At 33.1% G+C, this 20,862-nt stretch overlaps 1 protein-coding gene across 1 annotated transcript in view; it reads left to right on the top strand.

The window, feature by feature from the left end:
* The window catches only part of LOC145671196 (116 kDa U5 small nuclear ribonucleoprotein component), a 102,143-nt gene that overhangs the window by 71,225 nt on the left and 10,056 nt on the right, over positions 1-20,862 (top strand). The window contains exons 16-18 of the mRNA XM_081740047.1: positions 8,476-8,587; positions 13,427-13,571; positions 17,189-17,342. Of these exons, the coding sequence (XP_081596173.1) occupies positions 8,476-8,587; positions 13,427-13,571; positions 17,189-17,342 (411 nt within the window). The remainder of the gene's footprint in view (positions 1-8,475; positions 8,588-13,426; positions 13,572-17,188; positions 17,343-20,862) is intronic.

Raw genomic sequence — 20,862 nt, 5'->3', positions numbered from 1 at the left:
GTAGGAGTTCCATAAGGACGACTCAGATAAATAGTACGTAGCAATAAGGAAATTAAGAATCCCAGAAAAGTTGGTAACTTTGTAGGAACTAGAAGTTAGCTTCGAGATTTGGGATTTGGAGTGTGAGATCAACAGAGTTGAGACGTTGAGAGAGTTGATGATAATGTTTCATAGATATGAACATTTCAGGCACTATCTCACGTGACATCAACATGTAATGTGTACTAGTTCCTTTTTCATCCGGATAAGAGTAGTTATTTAACTTGAAATGAAGTCGATGAAATCCGAAAGTGATTCTATAAGGCAATTCAACTAGCTCCAGATTCAGCCTATACATCTGCAGCCATTGCCAGTACAGTAATTTCTGCTAAATACCGTGGTCGAATGACTCATTAAGTTATATGCGTATATACTAGCTCTTGACACATATCCAAAATTAGGTAACCCGGAATTCCAAAGTCTGCAAAATGCACTTTCTCCATTCCTCGGCACCTGAACCTATTATAGTACCGGATAGGTTCTTCAGTTAGAAGAATTAATTAGCAAAGAGAAGCTTGACCACCATGAACTAATTGCGGATGAGATCTGTTCTAAAAGAATCCTAACTTCGTACTATCCCAACAAAATATACGTCGAACTACTGCAGAACCATCTCTTGATAAGATATTAAAGATTTTATATATATGTACAGTATATATATATATATATATATTTTTTTTTTTCCGTGACGTTTGAGCTTTCTTGTAATGCAGACAGAGTAGTAGAAAGTTCCTTTCTTTCAGCACAGACTTCTGCTCACCAACTTTAATTGCTCCTGTGACATTTAGTGTAATGTGTCTTAAATGGTGTATTGACACGAAATTTTTCGCTTGTCTTACACTTGGCTAATTGTATAATTTTAATTCGTAATATTTTATATTTTGAAATATAAAATTTCGTGAATACACTATCGATATTGTGTTGCATATGTGTAATGGTAAAACAAATCTTTATATAATAGTTGGCAACACGTTCGAATAATTGAAGACAAAGTAAGTGAGTTTTCTATGTACTCACGACAGATGCCTGGCACTGTAGAACGAAAATATTTCAAGTTTTCCCCATTTCTGATATTTAAGTGTTTGGTACTATTTGCACCTCAAGTTCGTAGCTGTATTGCATTCAAAGACCAATAGCTCAAATCATATACAATTGTGACTCTATCATTTGACTGATATTCAGAGCCTGCTGACATCTGGATCATTTCAGTGACAAACATCACAACTGCTCAGTACGATACAAAGTATGCGAGGTGAGTATATAGTATATTTTACGAGCCTTTTTCAGTACCAAGCGACAATAGGAATCAAGGAAATCCTTTTGCTATGCTAGAGTCCAATTAAGTTTATTTCAGATGATTTTCTCAGAAACGGAGTAGCGATTTTATTCATATGTTACAAATATTTTATTAACAATCATCAATATGACAAATAATTCCTCTGGAAAAATCCATAAGTAATAGTACACTGGTAATGTTGAATTTTGTTGAGACCACGCTTTTCTTTCCTTCCTTAATAATGGTAAGAACGATTTTGGATCTGCTTATAATACAATATAATTCATGATTGTAAGATAAATTCAGAAAGCGAATCTTATTGATATAGGTGAGCTTTGTATGGACGATTTTTTCGAAAACAACTCTGACGATTTAGTTCATATTTTATGAATAAGTCTTATTAACAACCCTACAATGTAGAAATATACTTCATATTTCTGAGAATATTCCAAAAAGGATAGTTTGTTGGTCTGTGTTTGTTTTATTTCGACAACCTTTTTGATAACGATTCTGATATTTTCCCTCATATTTCTTAAACATATATTTAATTAACAATCCTACAATATCGCACAAATCATTTTTCGTTTGAAAAAATTAGAAAGGGCAGTAATTCACTAGATGGAAATGATGTGCTTTGGACAAGTTTTGAGGCAGCTAGAACGATTTATTCATTTCTGATAAGTAAATATTTAATCAATAATCTTATAAAATAATGTGTTTTAATAATCTTGTAAAATAATGTGTTTTTCTAACAATGCAGGAAATGTAGTTCATTGTAGGATGAGTTTTATTAAGTCTGTTTATTTCGAAAATATCTAGTGCAATTTTATTTGTTTCAAAAATAAATACAGAATTATTAGAAATTATCTTTCCGGGCTATTATTGGGACCATTAGCACGGTCAATTTTAGTAGTCGTGTTTTGAGTCTCTTATGGGAGATGCTTCGCATACTGGAAGGTGGGACATGTGATATTATATTCCAGCTGCAGCAGAAACTGTGTTTCTAACATATCCAGGCACGAAATACCCGTGGTTGTTTTCTCATCGCAAACCAAGGAGTCTTACAATTTCTCATGTGTTATAACACAAAACATTCACCATAAGAGATTCGCGTATGTGGTTGTCGCAGGTTTAATATGTAGGCTTTTTCGCCGTCTTGCTTTCTAACATTACGTTTAATATATCTATCCGAATAGTGGAAGTGGCTTCATCACTAAGCACTAATGGTTCCATAAAATTATCGGTTTCTGTTAAAGTTTGCGTACTCTCATAGAAAGAAAGTCGCATGACTTGTAACTGGTTTCAAGGCCTGCAACAATTGTATTGGTAGGGAGAAATACACAAATTTTTACTCAGAAACTTGCACAGAATTGGCATTCATTCTCCATCACCCACCGGCACAATCTATCCGCCATGAATATTTTAGTTTCTGGTAGTTCACACTGTTTTACTTACTGATTATCGTTCCTTCTCTTCTGTTCTAATTTTCTTTCATTTTACAGCAGATTTCATTTTATCATTTGAACTTATTCATTTCGTCTTGAAATTTCTACCCTCAGTGACAGTGTTGCAACAACAGTATTCTATAAATTTCACGTAGTTTTTTTCAGATATTTATAAGAAATAAGATATTTATTGTCTTATCCACGTTTGTTTTAAAATGTTGTCATTGTTTTTAATCAAATAATGCTTCATTGTCATTTTGTAACAATGTATTAATTTCTATAGCAAAATAATTTAAAATTATGCTTCTAATGTGTAACTGGAACTTCGTAAATAATTTTTAATTTTTTTTTTGAAAATGGGTCTTTTATATATATACAATGTAATTCATTTTCATAATGTGATTCATATATATATATATATATATATATGAATCACAGTATGAAAATGAATTACATAGTATATATTTATGGTAGGTGTAACACTTCCGGAATATTCATTCATTTATTTCATAATTACAATAACTAACATAACTGTAATTTTTTAAATGTTTTTCTATACGTATAACATGTATGTACAATTGTACATGTATTTATTTGAGTAAATTTTTGCATCAATGTGTGTGCTGTATTACCATTAAATAGTGATAGCAATATAATGCTGCTGTCTTGTTGGTTGTGTAATAATTCTTTTAAAATATTATTACTGGCTGAAATATTGGATCTTCGTTCGAGGAAGATAAGGTTTATGTAATATCTCATACTTGAAAGTAAAGAAATTAGTAGAATAAATAAATAAGGAAACGCAACGCCTTTAACATATCTCTTGTCAATATGAGTGAAATAAATAAATAACGAGGAATAACACCTTTGACGTGGCTTCTGTCAATATGAGTGAAATAAATAAATAACGAGGAGTAACATCTTTGGCGTCGTTTCTGTCAATATGAGTGAAATAAATAACGAGGAGTAACACCTTTGGTGTTGCCTTTTTCAGTATGTGAGAAATAAATAAATAACGAAGAGTAACACCTTTAGTGCTGTCTCTGTCAATATGAGGGAAATAAATAAATAACGAAGATCAACACCTTTGGCGTTGCTTTCGACAATTCCCAGGTCAGCTGATAAGTCTCTTGCTACCTAAACTTAGACTTAAATTCATTGAAACTCAGAATCAGCTTACTTATTCCGAAAACTAAAGATTTGACAATAATATAAGTTATTTTGATTGTGTTATTCCTTCTCCTCCCCCTTGTCTCTGAGGGCTAAACTTTGAATTAAACTGCGTTACGAGTGTCACTGTTCATCTCAGTGACCTTATAGACTATGCATTAGACACTAATTTCCGTCGTCCTGGGTATTTATCATCTCGTTTTATGCATAGATTTTGACCCCTACCAATCCCCCCCAAGTAAAACATAGACTAACGACCTCGTATCCGATGAGATCTATCTGTGTACAAGATGTGGTGGCTCTTATGTAGCTCCTTTGTGTGCGAAAATATGAGACAGATACAGATACACATATACATTGTTTATTATTATTATTATTATTATTATTATTATTATTATTATTATTATTATTATTATTATTATTATTATTATTATTATTATTGTTATTATTATTATTAAAGAAATGTGTTAGAAGAAAAGTAATACGCACTCAACGATTTCAGTAATTATTTTAAGCAGGGTTGGCTGGTTTAAACCTTGGTTTAAACCAGCTGGTTTAAAAAAAAAAAAAGCTTTAAATTATGTGAATTTCATGGTGACGTCTCCACATATCAAACCATCTGCATGAAATTTATCTACTTTTCACCTTTTAATCAAGGGGTCCCGTGTTCAATTCTCAGTCGAACCACAACCCATCTTTCAAGTGTAAACCAAGTAGCGATTCGAGATGCCCCTTTAAGCGAAAGTCTTCCCCGTGATAACCTTGGTATTTCATAAGGATGCTAAGCCTAAACATACGAAACAAAATCAAATTATATATTTCCACTTGCCTGAATGCCTGTTGTTTTATAAAGAAGCCAAGGTTGCTTAAATATATTGATAGAAATTGACAAAATTTATCAACTGCCTAAGTAGCTTCTAACATCAGCTTGGATTCGACTTTGTTCTAATTTTATTGAATGCTACCTACATACCAAATTTGTAATTTAATACCTCAGTTTTAGCGTAGTGATTATGACACGTTGACCTTAAAATTTTACATACAAATCCATTTAAAGTAATAACAGGATTTTCCCACTGGCTAAGGCGGGAGTTTCCCGATTTATGATTCTGTATAATGTTTTTACTTGTGTAACTGTTTATCTTTTTGTCCTTCTGAAATTACTCTTGACAATTATATTAACAAGTAGGCCTATGTAAAGATCAGTACAACGTATTTTTATCAGTAGTCCTTCGTGAGTGAGTCGGCAATCGCATTTGTGACCAATTAGTCCCGGTTTCGTGTCGAAATGGATAATTTCTCTTGGATGTAAGCCGAGAAACAGTTTGGATTCTGCTTTAAGCTTATGTGACCCTTCCAGCATAACCTTGTTGTTGCATAATAACACCAAGGTGAAACAAACTAATGTCTGTCCATATCTAATATAAATACATAGAGTATATTATTATGGTTTTTGCCAATCCTGATTTTAAGGTATTAATTTAAGATGTACTATGGTTTTATTGTTAGTTGTTCACATATAGTTTACAAGTAGTATGTTAGAAGAAGACAAGGAATAATCGGTACAATTTTATTACCTAACAGTTTATTTTTTTACGTATATAGTACATAAACAGATAAAAATTTTGTTCCAGCAGAATAAATACCATAAATTATTATGGTCAACGAACAACTCTTTTAGTGCCATAAAATTATTTTTTCTGGGTTATCTCGAAAATTATATGTGAGATTTATTCTCAAACATGAGTTTTGTTCAGCTCCATCTCATCTATCGATTAATGTGTGTCCTTGATTAATAGTTTAATTAAACAAATAAATAAATAAATTTTAACAGTTAACCATAGTGTGTGCTGTGGTCTTATTACTGTCAATGATAGATGAGAGTATACATCAGTATCAGTCACATGTTATAAGTACATTAGCATCAGTATTTAAGTTTTTCTTTTAGGAAAACTTCTTCTCGAAAACTAGCTTGACAGTTTACACTCATCCATATCATTTGTTTGCTCAATGAGATCTGTGTACAGTCCGCAGCAAAAAACGTGCAACATGAGCATGTAAGTTTATTGTGAAACGACGAAGTCTTTTACTCCAAAATAAGTGTGCAGGAGAGGACGTCGAGTTTTTTCCTGGCGTGATTCGTGCCACTTAGACGTTATGTTGATTCCCTGCGCTGTTAGGCGTAGTTTCACAATAAACTTATATGCTCATGTTGCAGTTTTTTGCTGCGGACTGTACATAGGTATTGGAATATTTCTCATATTTGATTATTTATTTTCTCGTTATACGCTACTACAAGGTAACCAAAAGTGTTCTTGCCAATCATGATCGCCAGAGATAGCTAGACATACAGCATGGTACTCAGCGTTCGGTATCGAAGTAATCTCCCTCAACATCCTTTTCCAAAATTCCTGCAGCTGCGTAATGTCTTTTCGGTAAAATTCGGGGTCTTGGATACAAAAAGTCAGTAAGTCTGTGCCCCAGGTTTGCCTCATTATCGAAGGATTTCCACGAAGTGGTTGTACAGATGATAATCTGATTGTGCTAGGTTCGGCAAGTATGGGGTAGCACAGTATTTTTCAGCCAAGTCACTGAATGATATCCCTAGTTGTCCTTGATATTTGTGATTTCGCATTGTTGTCGAAGTACAGCACACCATATGCGGTGCAGGTAAAGTCTGAATGTTCCTCGAATACTTGGAAGTGTTCAGCAACTTCACCACATATTTGACTGCTGTCCTGTATGACTGGCTTCAGGACCTCGTGGTCGCTCTATGCGGAATTCATCACAAAGTCTCAGATCTTCCGACTGGAACTTCTGGAACCAGTGCCTGTCGGTGCGTTTGTTCACGGCATCCTCCGCTAATGCCTGATGTACTCGATGATTTCATGCAGCTGCTGATAGGTCCACCTTAAAGTCATTTGCAAACAACCGCGAAGAATCTGTTTCGATATCTTCATTTCTCTTCGCCACTGGATAAGCTGTGATAGATGTGTGAGCGCAACGGACTTGTATTGGCGCAGGTCAATACTCACACTAGCCCCTCCATGGCTTGTCTGGCATGTAAATCAATTTATTTTCTCTCTATGAGCGCTTCTAAAGCAATCGAACGTTTTTAATTACCATGTAATGTAGAATTTTGAGATTGCATAATGAAAATGAAGCGGTGAACTAATTAGTTATTTTTTTTTTATTTTCATGTATGTTCATTTTTTAGTTGCTGTCTTTCTTAAACTTTGATAGTTTCTATCATCCGATCTATTATCTCACGAATGGAAACTAAGAATTTCAAACGCCATAACTGTTAAAAAACAAACATAGGTATTGAAGGAAATCCATACATTATTGTAGTATCTAAGCATTGTTTAATAATGCTGTATTAATGTTGATAATGTAGAGACATAATGTTAGAAATTTCCTTCTAAAATTCTTTTCTCTGTTAAGTACTAGCAGATATGATTTTGCGTGTGTGATAGAATAGAGGACGCGATATAAAAACATCTCACTGTACCACTGGCAAGGTGTAGAAAAGAAGAGGTTAATTGAAGGGATAAGAGTTTGTCACAGTCCATTCAAATTGCAAAAATCGTATTCCTTGATTCCTTGGTTCATTGCCTGTACATAGATAGTATCTAGAGTATCTAATTCTTTTGATGCTGAACAAAGTTACAACATGTAGTTATCACCAAAAGTTGTTGTTTTAAAGGACATTAGTTTGAACCTGGCGTTCTTGAAAGTTCTTAGAGTTTTCTAAGGAGTATTGGGCTGATACGGTTGGAATGTTCAATCCAATATGTAGTGGAAAGTCACGACGTTCTCACAGGACTGCCGGTACGTTCTTTCCAGTCAGTAAGTATACTTTTGTTAGGTATAATACGGAGAACTTAAGGGTATGCAATTAAATTCACTTAAATAACTCATGCACTATTTTAGGGAATAACAATTATTCAGCGTTTGATGAAGGTGTGGTTTAATTATACATCGGTGGTTTGCGAAATTCCGCTGTCAGTTTTTTTTTTTTTTTTTTTTTTTTTTTTTTTTAAATCTCTCTCTGAACTTTGGGAAAATATGTAATCCCAGGCATTATATCATCATATTGAACGATAATGTTTATCATGTCACATGCACTACTATACAGATTTCATTGAAATGCATAATGAAACCTTTTCATGTATTCCGTGTTATTCTGATTATCACGTCTTTCGGGGTCGTATCCGTTCCTTAAATTTTTAAAAGTAAATTTCTGATGACAAGAGAGGTTGTCTATATATATATATATATATATATATTCGTGGAAATGGCTTTCAAAGTGATCATTCAGTCAGATATGATATTAACTCTTAGCATTTTACATTGATAATGTTTACTGACATTTCAATTGCATCAACCCAATACCATTTAGCTAGCATCTACTTGAAGTTTATGATCTCATTACTTTCTTACTTATTTTCATTATCTTTATTTTTTTCTTTCTTTCATTTTTAAAGTTATTATTGATTTTAGTACTGTTCTAGTTTTGAGGAAGAGTCATATTTGTGATTGCAGGGTTTTCAATGGGGAACCAGAGAAGGACCTTTGTGTGAAGAACCAATCAGGAATGTAAAATTTAAGATTTTGGATGCTGTAATTGCTCAGGAACCTTTGCATAGAGGTGGAGGTAAGGCGCTACAATTATAATTTTAAAAAAGTAAAAAACTACGAAGTACTAATTTTTATAAACTTAGAATGCTTGTAGTTAGACGTAATGAATTACATCCCTGCAAAATGTGTAATACATGTCTAAATCTCTAACAACAACAACAACAACAACAACAAAAAAAAAAAAGTAAGTATGGAGCGGATATTTAAGAAAATTTGTTATTTTTTGTTGTGTCGGAAATCGGTCATATTTGTTAGGAGTGTCGGAGATAATTATGCTTATGATGTAATTGCGTAATTTAGTTACAAGGGAGAATATGCATAATTTTATTCTAAGCACAACATACATATACATTAAAAAATATAAACCGCACATATTTAGACATTCAGACTTAAAGAGAAATGTAAAGACATAAAGAATTAAAATCTATGACATTGGATATGATAGAGAAAAATTCTCCTTATCAGCAGACCTAAATTTTATGTGCATATCATGGAAAAAGTTTTGTCGTTATTTCATACATCAATATTTCATTTATAACTTTAAAACATGATATAAGTAATTTCTCTTGGAGAAAATCTCTTGAAAGGGTAGTTTATTTGTGGGAGTGAGTGATTTTTTTTTGGGGGGGGGGGATTTTGTCTAAAACCGCTGAAGCGATTTTATCTATATCTCATGAATAAATATTTAATTAACTCTGCAGTATGGTATCAGTTACTTCTATAAAGAGTTCTGAAAGTGTAGGTTAGTCACTTCCCTGCAAAATTCTGAACTAATAGCATAGGACGGTTTTCTCGAAGATACCTCATGCAATCGTGTCCATATTTCATACATAAATATTCCACTAACAGTACTCTACAATATGACAAAATTATCTTGAAAATATGCTGAGAAATAGTTTACCTTAAATTAACTTTATCTAAAATTTTGTTTAATGTCTTCGTTGTAGTTATTTTCTAACAATTGATACGCATAGAGTGAGAAAGTTAGATGACTGGACTGGACGCGTGCCGGTGCGTTAACCACTACGCTACTCAGTGCGTTCGCAGAACAGCCATACACACTTTCACTCTTGAAGTCGGTGGAGGACAAAGATATCGTCATTGTTAACTGTATTACTAAGTGTAAAAGGAAGAAATGCAGCTGCAGAAGTAGAAGTGACGTGTGAAATTCTAAGTGCTACGAAAGTAAACCTTTAGCAACAAATAGATTAAACCAGGTCCATTTTTTTTTTCAGAAATATATGAACGACATTTCATTCAACTACTTTCGTGTTTTAGTTTTAATAACTTATTCCTTTGAATTGTAATAAATTACTTTGAAGAATGAAATATCATTCAAATTTAGAGTTTAACTCATTTCTTAGGCATATAAGAAAATGACAACAGCTAATAATAATATCTAAGAGGTATTTGTAAATTGTGTTTGGATTTAAAAAACTTAATATTCTGTTACATCCAGCGGTGCCCTTGCACCCAAAGTGCTTGGGGGCCATCTCCCCCAAAAAGTAGTAGAGGAGACTGGTACCTTCCCTCACAAGTAATATAATAATAATAATTAATATAATAATAATAATGTTTATTTCTGTGCCATGAACAGCCTAACGGAAAAAATACTGCACTTTATCAGACAGTATTAACACATATTGCATACAATGTAAGCTGTATACTAAAACAATAAAACATAATGATAAAATAAAATAATATCGAATTAATAATTCCTTGTCAAATTAACACCAAATATTTTTAGTCTCAAAATAGATATATCGTTATAAATACTAAAAATAATATTTGTCAAGCTCTAAAATTCATGCTTCATACTGATAAAAATAAACTAAATTAAAAGAATTGGTCAATCTTCTTAAAATTACAGATTTCGGATTCAAAGGAACTAATGTTGATCTATTTCTTGTATTATACATTGGTACCCTTATACCTATATTATGCAAGCAATATTCACTATGGTAGCTATTGTCTAGTAGTTCCTTCATAAAATCTCTTTCAATAAGTTTTCTCCTGTCGCTCAATGCCTGCAATCCCCAAAATTGACTCCAGTATTCATAACTACGTGAGTAGTAATCTCTATTCATTTTATGGCATAGTAATCTAATAAAACATTTTTGTACTGACTCAATTTTGTTTGCCAATGTTATACCTAAACTATTCCAAATAACTACACCAAACTCTAATCTTGATCTTGCAAGCATCTTATATAAATATACATACGAACTGGCATTTCTAAACTCAGAATATTGTTTGAAAATAAACCCTATTATTCTTCTCGTCCCTTGGATTATATCATTTATATGATAGGTAAATTTCATATTTCTGTCAAACACTGTACCCAAATCTTTAATCTGTTCGGCTTTATGCAATGTTAGTCCATTAATTACATATTTGCTCACGTAGTATTGGGTTTTGTTAGTATATGATATGTATTTAGTTTTTTTACAATTTGTTTTCAATAAGTTACTTTTACACCATGTACTAACAGTATCTAGATCTTCCTGTAGTAAGTACTTATCATACTCACTATTTACTATTCTAAATAATTTTAAATCATCGGAATGCAACAAAATATTTGAGTATGCCTGAAGTATTCCATTTTTTATATAACCGTAACTAGAGGTTATTTGGCCAATTTTTACTTTAAACGTTCTGTTTGCTAGATAGTTCACAAACCAGCGAATGTACAATGGAGATAGGCCTATGTTTCTTAATTTATGAATAAGAAGTTTATGCTCTATGGAATCAAAAGCTTTTGACATATCTATATATATAGTGTCTACTTGTAATCTATTCTTAAGTCCTAAATGTGTAAAATCAGTAAAATGTACAAGATTTGTTACAATCGATTTCCCTTCATAAAATCCATGCTGAAATTCACTTAATTTGTTTTTTACATTAAAATATAAATGTTTGTGTATTATAATTTTAAAAATCTTGCAAAATGCATTGACTAGTGTTATTGGCCTATAATTTTTTATAATTATACGATCAACCGCTTTGTGTACTGGTACAATGTATACTTGTTTCCACATTGAAGGAAACCCACCATTTCTCAGGGATGCATTAAATATATTTGTTAAAACAGTTGACAATTCGGTACTACAGGCTTTAATTATATAATAGGGTATATTGTCAGGACCAAGAGCTGTGTTCACCTTAATAACTTTAATTGCTTGAATTACATCAGACTCAGTGATATTCGGTATATCTATGACGTCATGGTTGCTAATGAGCGAAGGAGAATTCATAACCTGGCTATCTGGGTAATGTCCTAATTCTAAATTAAAATTTTCACTAAAAACATCTTTAAATAATTCCACATCATTTGATTCTGTGACATTTGTCATTGTGTTTCATTTCAGTTGGTATTTGCTTGCCATCAGAATTTTTAAATATTTTCCAGAAAAACATATTGTTATTGACAATACTATTTTCTAGACAGCCGTTTAAAAATCTTTTCTTCAGTCGTTTAAAAATGTGTTAGCGTCTTATTTTAATTCAGATGGAAGCAAAACAAATCTTGATGAGTTTTATAAATAAATTCTAAGTGGCAAAAGTGAATTCCAACACTTGTGGAATTCAAACACATTTCATATGTAAATGTAAATGTAGGGTCTGGTATTTTTATTAACAAAAGTTTATTGGTAGAAAATTTGCAAGAGGCTTCTTCAGCAGCCCAACGACAACTAGTAGATTGTTTGGTCTACATAGGTCGAATTAGATGTCTCAATGCTTTAGATCCAGAACTCTTAACTTCTGTAAGAGGTGCGAGAATAGGATACAATTCGGCTTTGGAAGAACAAAGAAAATGAGAGGTCTCTGGGAGTACTTAAACAGAGGAAAATAGCTAAGTTAAAAGAACTAGAAAGAGAGATGACTTAAGAAAAAAAAAAAAAAAAAAAAAAAAAAACGATTGGAATCAGAAGAAATTCAAAATGAGATCAAAATTTTAAAACAGTCAATCTAAGTAACTGAAACAAGTTATCATGGCTATTATTGTTAAAAGCTTTTAAGTAGTGTTTTTACTTACTTATTATCATTTAAGTTCTTTTTGGATCAAAAGATCCAATATATTTCAGGCAAAAAATTTCTTGTAGGTCTTAGGTATAGTGTAGCCAATCCAAATTATCACTTAACTTAGTATGATGTGCTTTTTCCGTAAAAAATACGAAAACTCGATGTAGGGGCCGTTCAAAAATTTTGTAGCTCCTGATCCAAAAACTAATTATCGGCCAAGATCGCAATCTTTTGATGCATTTTTTGGATCAAAACTTAAATTAGACATATGTTAATAGTAATTCACTTGTCACTGTTCACTGTTGTTTACTGTTTTTTTTAATTACTATTAACTATTAGACAAGTGAATTACTATCAACATTTATTTAATTATAGTGAAAAGAAGATTTTTACTTCGTACATTTTAAAATTCTTTTTATGGTGTACATCCTTTTTGAAGTGTGCCTAGGCTGACGATGAAGACGATGTTCTTCAAAAGTACTTCCTAGTGACGTGGTTTGTTTCTTGCGGTGACTATTAGCCTTTTACTTACATTATTTCTAATCATTATCACCGCTTGCAATATAATGATGATGTCTTATAAAATTTATCTAGTAGCTCAAAAACCAATTCTTTGGTTAGTTTATGTATTTGCTTATTCACTGTTATTAACCGAGCCCTTATTTAGTTCTTACAGGTATTCTTGATTAGTGGAACTTTTTCTTATTAAATGCCTCAGGTCAGGGAAAATGGTTTGGCACCTGGAAACGCGAGGCGAGTCAGAGAAAAAGATAATTTTGTAAGAACCCTATTAGATGAAACATTTTTGTATGTCGCTTATTTTTTTGTGCAGGTCAAATTATTCCCACCGCTCGAAGAGTTGCGTATTCTGCGTTTCTTATGGCCACTCCACGTTTAATGGAACCCTATTTGTTCGTTGAAGTTCAAGCTCCAGCAGACTGTGTGTCGGCTGTGTATACTGTTCTGGCGAGAAGGAGGTAATGTAATAATAATCATGAGTCGATTAATTAAGCATCAATTTTATTAATTTAACATGCATTAATTACGTTCTGTGACCTTTCATAAGTAGATTGTTCGTTGTTGATCAGAAAGACATTTAGTGTAATATATTCGAAAGGATTGCAACCTATTCAGTAAAAAAGTAGATCTAGACACTGTTTGTACAAGCTGAGGTGTAATGGACATAGGTGGATTTAACAGATTCTACCGTTCCTGAGTTGTAATCATAGCCAATTAACAGAATTACTAGTAGTTGTTATATACACGTGTTGGGCTGAGCAAAGCGTGGATGATGTGTCTAAATTCTGCGTTTTTATGCCGCTTATAATACAAGAACCAAAGAAACTAATGTCCACATTTTACAGAGGAATATATCTTTGTAGATTTGGTGAGTACATCTCGTACCTGTCTTAGATGAGGCTTTATTACCTTATATAGTTATATGGGCAATTACAGGAGTCCATTTTCTTTCATAGAACATGGGTACGTTGGCCCACTCCTTTTAAATTTTGAGAGGGGTGAATGGGATGACCCCTTAAATTTAGGAATTGTCAAAAAATAAAATTTGGTAAATTTTCTCTAGGACCAAAATACATAGCTACCTATGCAAATTTCATTAGTCCAGCTTGTCTTCTTTTATGGAAAAAATTGTCAAAATATTCGTATTACCATGTATTTGCCACGTGGTCGGTTATTAACCTAATATATCGTCTTTGATGTTTTATTACCTTATATGGGTAGGTATAGGGGCCCATTCCCTTTTATATGATATGGATATGTTGACACACACCTTTCAAAATGTGGGACGGGTACTTAGAACTAACTACCTCTTAAATCTGGGAATTGTTAAAAAAAAAAAAAAAAAAAAAAAAAAAAAGTAGAAATTGGTAAATGTTCTCTAGGACTCAAATATATACCTTTGTAAATTTCGTTGGTCGAGCTTGTTTCATTTTGTGTGTAAAAAGTTGTAAAAACATACCACGTAAAAGCCATGTGGTAATGAGTACATTATCTTCCATAAGACATGGGTACAATCTATGCACTCCACTTAAATTTTGGGAAGGGTACATAGGACTGCCCCTTAAAGTTGGGCATTGTTTAAAAAAGTAAAAATTGGCACATGTCTCTAAGACGCAAATGCAGACCGTTGTAAAGTTGGTTAGTTCATCTTTTATCTTGAAAGGAAAAAATGGTCAAAAATATACATAAGCAATACGACGAGAAATTTAAATTAGCATGAGGCGAGATTTTGAGTATTGCTTCAAGGTCTACTAAAATGCAGTTTTATCATTCTCTATGAATATGTAGTTGAGTACAGGAGTTTCTTTTATAGGACTTGGGTACATTGATTTTCTCATTTTAATTTTTGAGAGGCATACATTGGCTCATCCCTTCAATTTGAGGATTGTGAATAATAATAATAATAATAATAATAATAATAATAATAATAATAATAATAATAATAATAATAATAATAAATATTGGTAAATGTTCTCTTGGATTTAAATATTTACTTTTATAAATTTGGTTGATGTTTGTCTCCTATCGGTAAAATAATTAAAAATATATGTAATTAATATGTACTATCATGTGATAGGTTATTGAGCTAATTTATTCTCTTTGATAAGATTTTGTTACATAATATGGTTATATGAATGAGTACAAGGGTCTGGATTTTAACGTCATCCAAGATGAGACTGATGGATTAATACAGAGCATAATCTAAGGTCATTGGTCTGTCTAAAGTTATTTTTTGATTAAATGTGATTGGTTGATCCTGTCTCTAAGTAATTATTGTAACCTATTGATATACATTAATAATTTCACATTTTGAATTTTAGGATTGTAGTTACGATTCATAGTCTAAGGTCATTGTGGAAAATTTTGTACTTGAAACGTGATAGGTAATTATTAAAAACGGATTGATATGCATCAATAACAGTTTTACACTTTGAAATTTAGTTTCAGCCCATAGTCTATGGCCATTTGTGGAAAAATTATTCTGGTGCATTCTGATTGGCTGATCACTTTCATATCTTCGTTTAAAATTTTCAAAAGTTTCTGAAATATTTTGTTCCTTTTTTTTTTCGATCACTGTTTCAAAACATTTTAGTTTGAAAAATTTTAAAACCTTAGTATTATAGTTACGACTCTCAGGCTAAGGTCATTGGTGAAAATTTTAGGACTTGAAACCTGATATCTGTTTATTAAAACTTATTGATATGCACATACAGCATCAATTTCACACTTTGAATCTTAGAGTTTGTAGTCATGATTTATAGTTTAAGATCATAGATTAATCGAATAGTTGAAAACCGTTTATTTTGTTAATTGAATAGTAAGAAACTGGATAAAGTTTCGCGGTTAACCGTAAAACGTTTTTTTATAACATTATTTTTGCTTGTCAGTGTTTGTTTTACTAAAGAATGTAGTTGAGCTTTCAAACTGAAAGTTTTTGTAGTACCTGGTAGGTAATTATTAAATCGATTGATTGGTAACAATGAGAATTTCACACTGAACTTTAGTTGCAACTCATAGTCTATGACCATTTGTGGGAAAATTATTCTTGGTGCAGTCTGATTGGCTTGATCACTTTCAAACTTTATTTTTTAAAAAAGTTTCGCGTCTGTAAAATAACACATAAATGTAAACAATTCGATGCATAAAGCAAATATGTAAATTATTTTGCGTAAAATGCGCTAGTTTCCCGCATCTCGGTCCACTATGTAAGGGTATGTTTCTATGTCTTGCGCGTCACTCCAAAGATAAAGAAGTAGTGCCGCCACATAAATCGTGTAATTATTGCTTACAATTAAGCAAATTGTATATGAAAAATCGGAAGGTGATAATCAGAGACTAATTCGGAGGGAGGGACTTTGTAAGCACGTTACTTTTCCCACCAAAATGCATACCGTCAAAAATGTAACAAATTTAAACGTCAGAAATTATTTTAAAAATATTACACATACACACGCCCAAATTAATATTGGAAATATTTAATGAAAATGAAGCTTCCAGTTTTTTCCCAATTTACTTTACATACAGTTGCAATACATCACCATTATCTTGACAACATACAAACAAAGACTAATATTTGTAGTTCAGATTCATTTTATTTTGCTTGTAAATTACCATCTTGTGAGAAAATGTGTTTAACTCGGTGTAAAGTTCGGTGCATATTCAAAAAAAAAAAAAAAAAAAAAAAAAAAAAAAAAAAAAAGTTAAGAAAAAATCACTGAAACTGGGAAAATGACAAAAGAAGACCTAAAATAAAAAAAAAAAAAAAAAAAAAAAGACAAAGCTACAAATTGGTAAAATATACAAACATTTTCTTACACTTTAATATTATTAATTTTTGTTTCAGAGTGAAATGTAATGTTATGTGTATTTGATGGGCGTTGTGTCCGCAATGCCAGAAAAAAGATGTCGTTTCATCAACTTCCGTCCATAACCATCCTTTCCAAACCTCCCCGTTGCTTTATTGACTGATGAAAATAGCCGATTGACAATAATGCGCTCTTCTTTTATCGAGAAATTTGTATTGCAAGTGAGAATATTTTATAATTATTAATAATATTTTGTTTTCATTTCACAGAGGCCACGTAACGCAAGATGCTCCAGTACCTGGTTCACCATTGTACACGATTAAAGCATTTATTCCTGCTATAGATTCCTTTGGTTTTGAAACAGATTTAAGAACACACACGCAAGGACAAGCCTTTTGTCTTTCTGTATTTCATCATTGGCAGGTCAGTATTACGGTTGTGTTGAGATGTGGTGCCGAGTATATATGCCTGATTAGTTTGTATACATAGTAATAGGTAATTTTAATAGGTCATTAGTTTATTTTTGGAATGGTACTTATTCATTTAGATGCGAAGTACAGGTGTCCGGAATTTTCTAAAACAAAATTTGTAAACTGTATGGTGTGGTGTGATGATGCTTTCTACAATGAAAGTACAATAATATATTAATTTTTACTTACCCTTCAAAGACACAATATCCGCATTTTGCATAGGCTATAATGGATTCATCCAATTTCTTGCTCGTGCTTGCCAATCAAATAAACCAGACGTTTCCCAGTGGTGCCACATTGTAGGCTTGCTTGTAAACACCTGAAAGAACACGACAATTTTCATGAACGCCCACTGTCTTATCCAAATAAGAAATACATCAATAAATCAACGAATACAAACAACTTACACGTGGAAACCGTTTGAAACCGAAAAATTGGTAAGAGAAGAAAGTTTCATGATGTTCCAGTAGCCTATATGACTATTTCGTTCGCTACAGCTGATACAAGAACTTACGGGATGGAGCAAAAGTGCACTGAGTGTAGTGATAGCCCATTTTTATTTCCTATACTTGAAGTAGCATGTCTCTTGTATGCCGTGAAACTTTCTTGGAAAGTGAAACCAAAGATCAGGTTGGAGAATCTCTCTCTCATGCTTAATGACTAACTGTATGAGGGCGCTCTGAATTTCAGACGTGAGCTTCTCTTTAAAATCATATTTCTCAAGCAGTTCCAATTGCCCATGCCAATGGACATGCGAAGTGCTTTCATTCACTGAATACCTGCACAAATAACGATTTTCAAGGCTTAAACTTCCAAACGCATGTGAAATACTGCCATGCCGTAGAGTGCGACATTTCAGCTCACGGCTTATATGTTGACCTTGCTTTTTTTTTCTTTCTTTCTTCACTGAAGAAAGCTTGCCGAATTAGCCACTATCTCCTCCGAACATAACGAGCGAGCAATACTCTTCTCTTTTACAAGTGACAGTTATCCAAAAATTACTATAACAACGCTTAGCGAATCTGATACCTATCAGGCGATGCAACTCCAAACTGTCATTGAAAATTGTTGCAATGTCATTAACAGACAGTTTCGCATATTCAAAAACACAAAATGCCATCTGTTACTTAGTTTCACTTGAGAGAGAAATACATTTTAAATGAAACTTCGGCAGTTTAATTAATCAGCCACAGATCTTTCCATCAAGTGGTTATCTAGAAAGAAAAAGAAGAAATAGACTGTGCTGTAGACACCTCCAAATGTTTCTGTAACAAACTCACGATAATGTGCTGCACTCTACAAAATTGCTAATCTGAAAACCTTCCTATCTGGTAAAACTTCAGTAATTAAAATTTTAGATTTCGTGCATATATGTTACTATAGTAGACAACAATACAAGTTGTTTGCAGATTCCAAATGACTGAATTGTTAATATCTTTAAAAATTGTGATTATTGTTAAAACCTATTATGTAATAGAGGGGCCGCGGTGGCTCAGTGTTAGAGTAAGGCCGCGCTAAGAAGGGCTTTGACTGCTCTCACGTGCGACCAAGCGCGGTTGCCACATTTATCTTCTGTAACAATACAATATAACATCGGGCACATTTTGTGGAAAAAAAATCACCTATGTATTACAACAAAAATATTATTTAACATTATGCCTGACGAAAGTATTAGTCAAAAGAAACAAACAAATTAGTATTGCGTTAAGGTTGTTTACAAAATCGTAAAGAAAACAATCGTTACTTCGAAACACATAGGGCCTTATGCAGAGTCGTTTGGCGTATGATTAGCGTCATACTAAATGCCTGACTACTGCATCGAAACATATGTTAGTCGAACTCTTTAGTATGACATCGAGCTTCTTCGTGGCTAAGCGGTTAGCGTACGCCTTTGGCATGGGAGATCCCGGTTCGATTCCCGGCGGGAGCTCATGTGGTTCGGATTCCACGTTAATCAGTAGGTCCACGTCTCATAGCCTCGCTGCTGAAAGAGACGTTTAATTCAAAATGAACTCAGCTCTTTAGTATGACACCAACCATGCGTCAGAACGACTCTGCGTAAGACCCAAATTGAAAATTACTTACATTAGAGAATGGCTTTCAATTGTAGACAATTTAATTCCGTTTACTGTAGAAATCCTACGCTTTTTTCCAAGGGTGGATAAAGTTTCCGTCGGTTCAGCGAGGTCTTTCGGGCTTTTCTCTTTTGTGATTCTTTTCACAGTTGTAGGGCTAATGTATAAAGTTGAATCTACTCTTTCAATCACTTTATTCAATGGCAATAAAGGACCGTCGTTACGTTCTTTTTCGAAATATTCCCTAAGATTAAACACAAATTCCCGTGCCTGACTTGTCGAGGGCACCCGCACTTACACACTTCAGGCATTGTGTTCGTAAACACAAACACACACACACACACACACACACATACTAAATTTATATTTTAAGTCTATGTGAATAATACGAATACAAGCTATGTTCCACTGATGAATGAAAATAATAACGATTACACCACAATATTCACACCAATGCACTGAGGTGATAGCACAAAAAATCAAAACAACCTAACAACACAAAAACTTTCACAGTAATGAGTAGATATAAATGCGACAACACTGTTCTGTTACCATGGAAACAACCTAGTGATTCCAAATGTGTTTTTGTGGGTCCAAACCTATCGTACCCTTTACATATTGGTGAAAAAATGTCTTCTACGAAAAGACAAACACAGCTGGATCATGTTCGTTACTTTTCAGCTACTCAGTTTCTAAATTAGTCCTTATGAAAAGCTCATTATAACGGTCTCTGTAATGTATAGGCTATGTACATTTTTTCCGATGTCAACAAATTTCCTACAAAGACCATTAGAAATTCTGCTAATTTCAGCCTGACATTCCAAATCACGGTTCATTGCCATTGAACTTTAAAAGAGCCGTACAGACTCGCTACACTCTTCGCTTTCAATTCCACGAAAAACTACTTCCTGTGGCGACAGGGAGGTGGACCCGTTGTTGTTCCATTGAACCCCACTTCTATTTACGTAGCAAACTTGTCAAAAGGACAGAGTTGTGTCAATAAGTGGAAAAGGAAAAGAAAAAAAATCATTATTGTGGCAATAACGTTAGGCCTAGTGGAACTACGTTGTGCTGGAATGTTGAGGAGTAAAGTGAAGTATGATTATTTTTTAAATATGTAGTTTGTAAATATTTCAACTTATAATCTGATTCAATCAGTGATAAAGTAATTCGATTCCTTCATTGTTCTGTCAAGTGGTCGCTTTGATTCTTCTTGCTATGACAGTTTGTAACACTGTCGTCAACTTACACGATGTTAGATCTGTCAGAGCTCAGGTTATGATGGCCTGTGCCTGGTTAGAATAGAGCGTTCACCGCTGGTGCATGGGGTCCCTGGTTCTATCTCAGCTCGCGCGAAGTGAACTTCGTGGTGGACAGACACCGCGTGCGTGGGTTTCC

The sequence above is a fragment of the Thermobia domestica genome, chromosome 15, assembly GCF_964235325.1.
Source record: "Thermobia domestica chromosome 15, izTheDome1.hap1.1, whole genome shotgun sequence".
NCBI classification, from domain to species: domain Eukaryota; kingdom Metazoa; phylum Arthropoda; class Insecta; order Zygentoma; family Lepismatidae; genus Thermobia; species Thermobia domestica.
The sequence above is the reverse complement of the archived record's forward strand: the minus strand, read 5'-3'. Positions and strand labels throughout refer to the sequence as shown.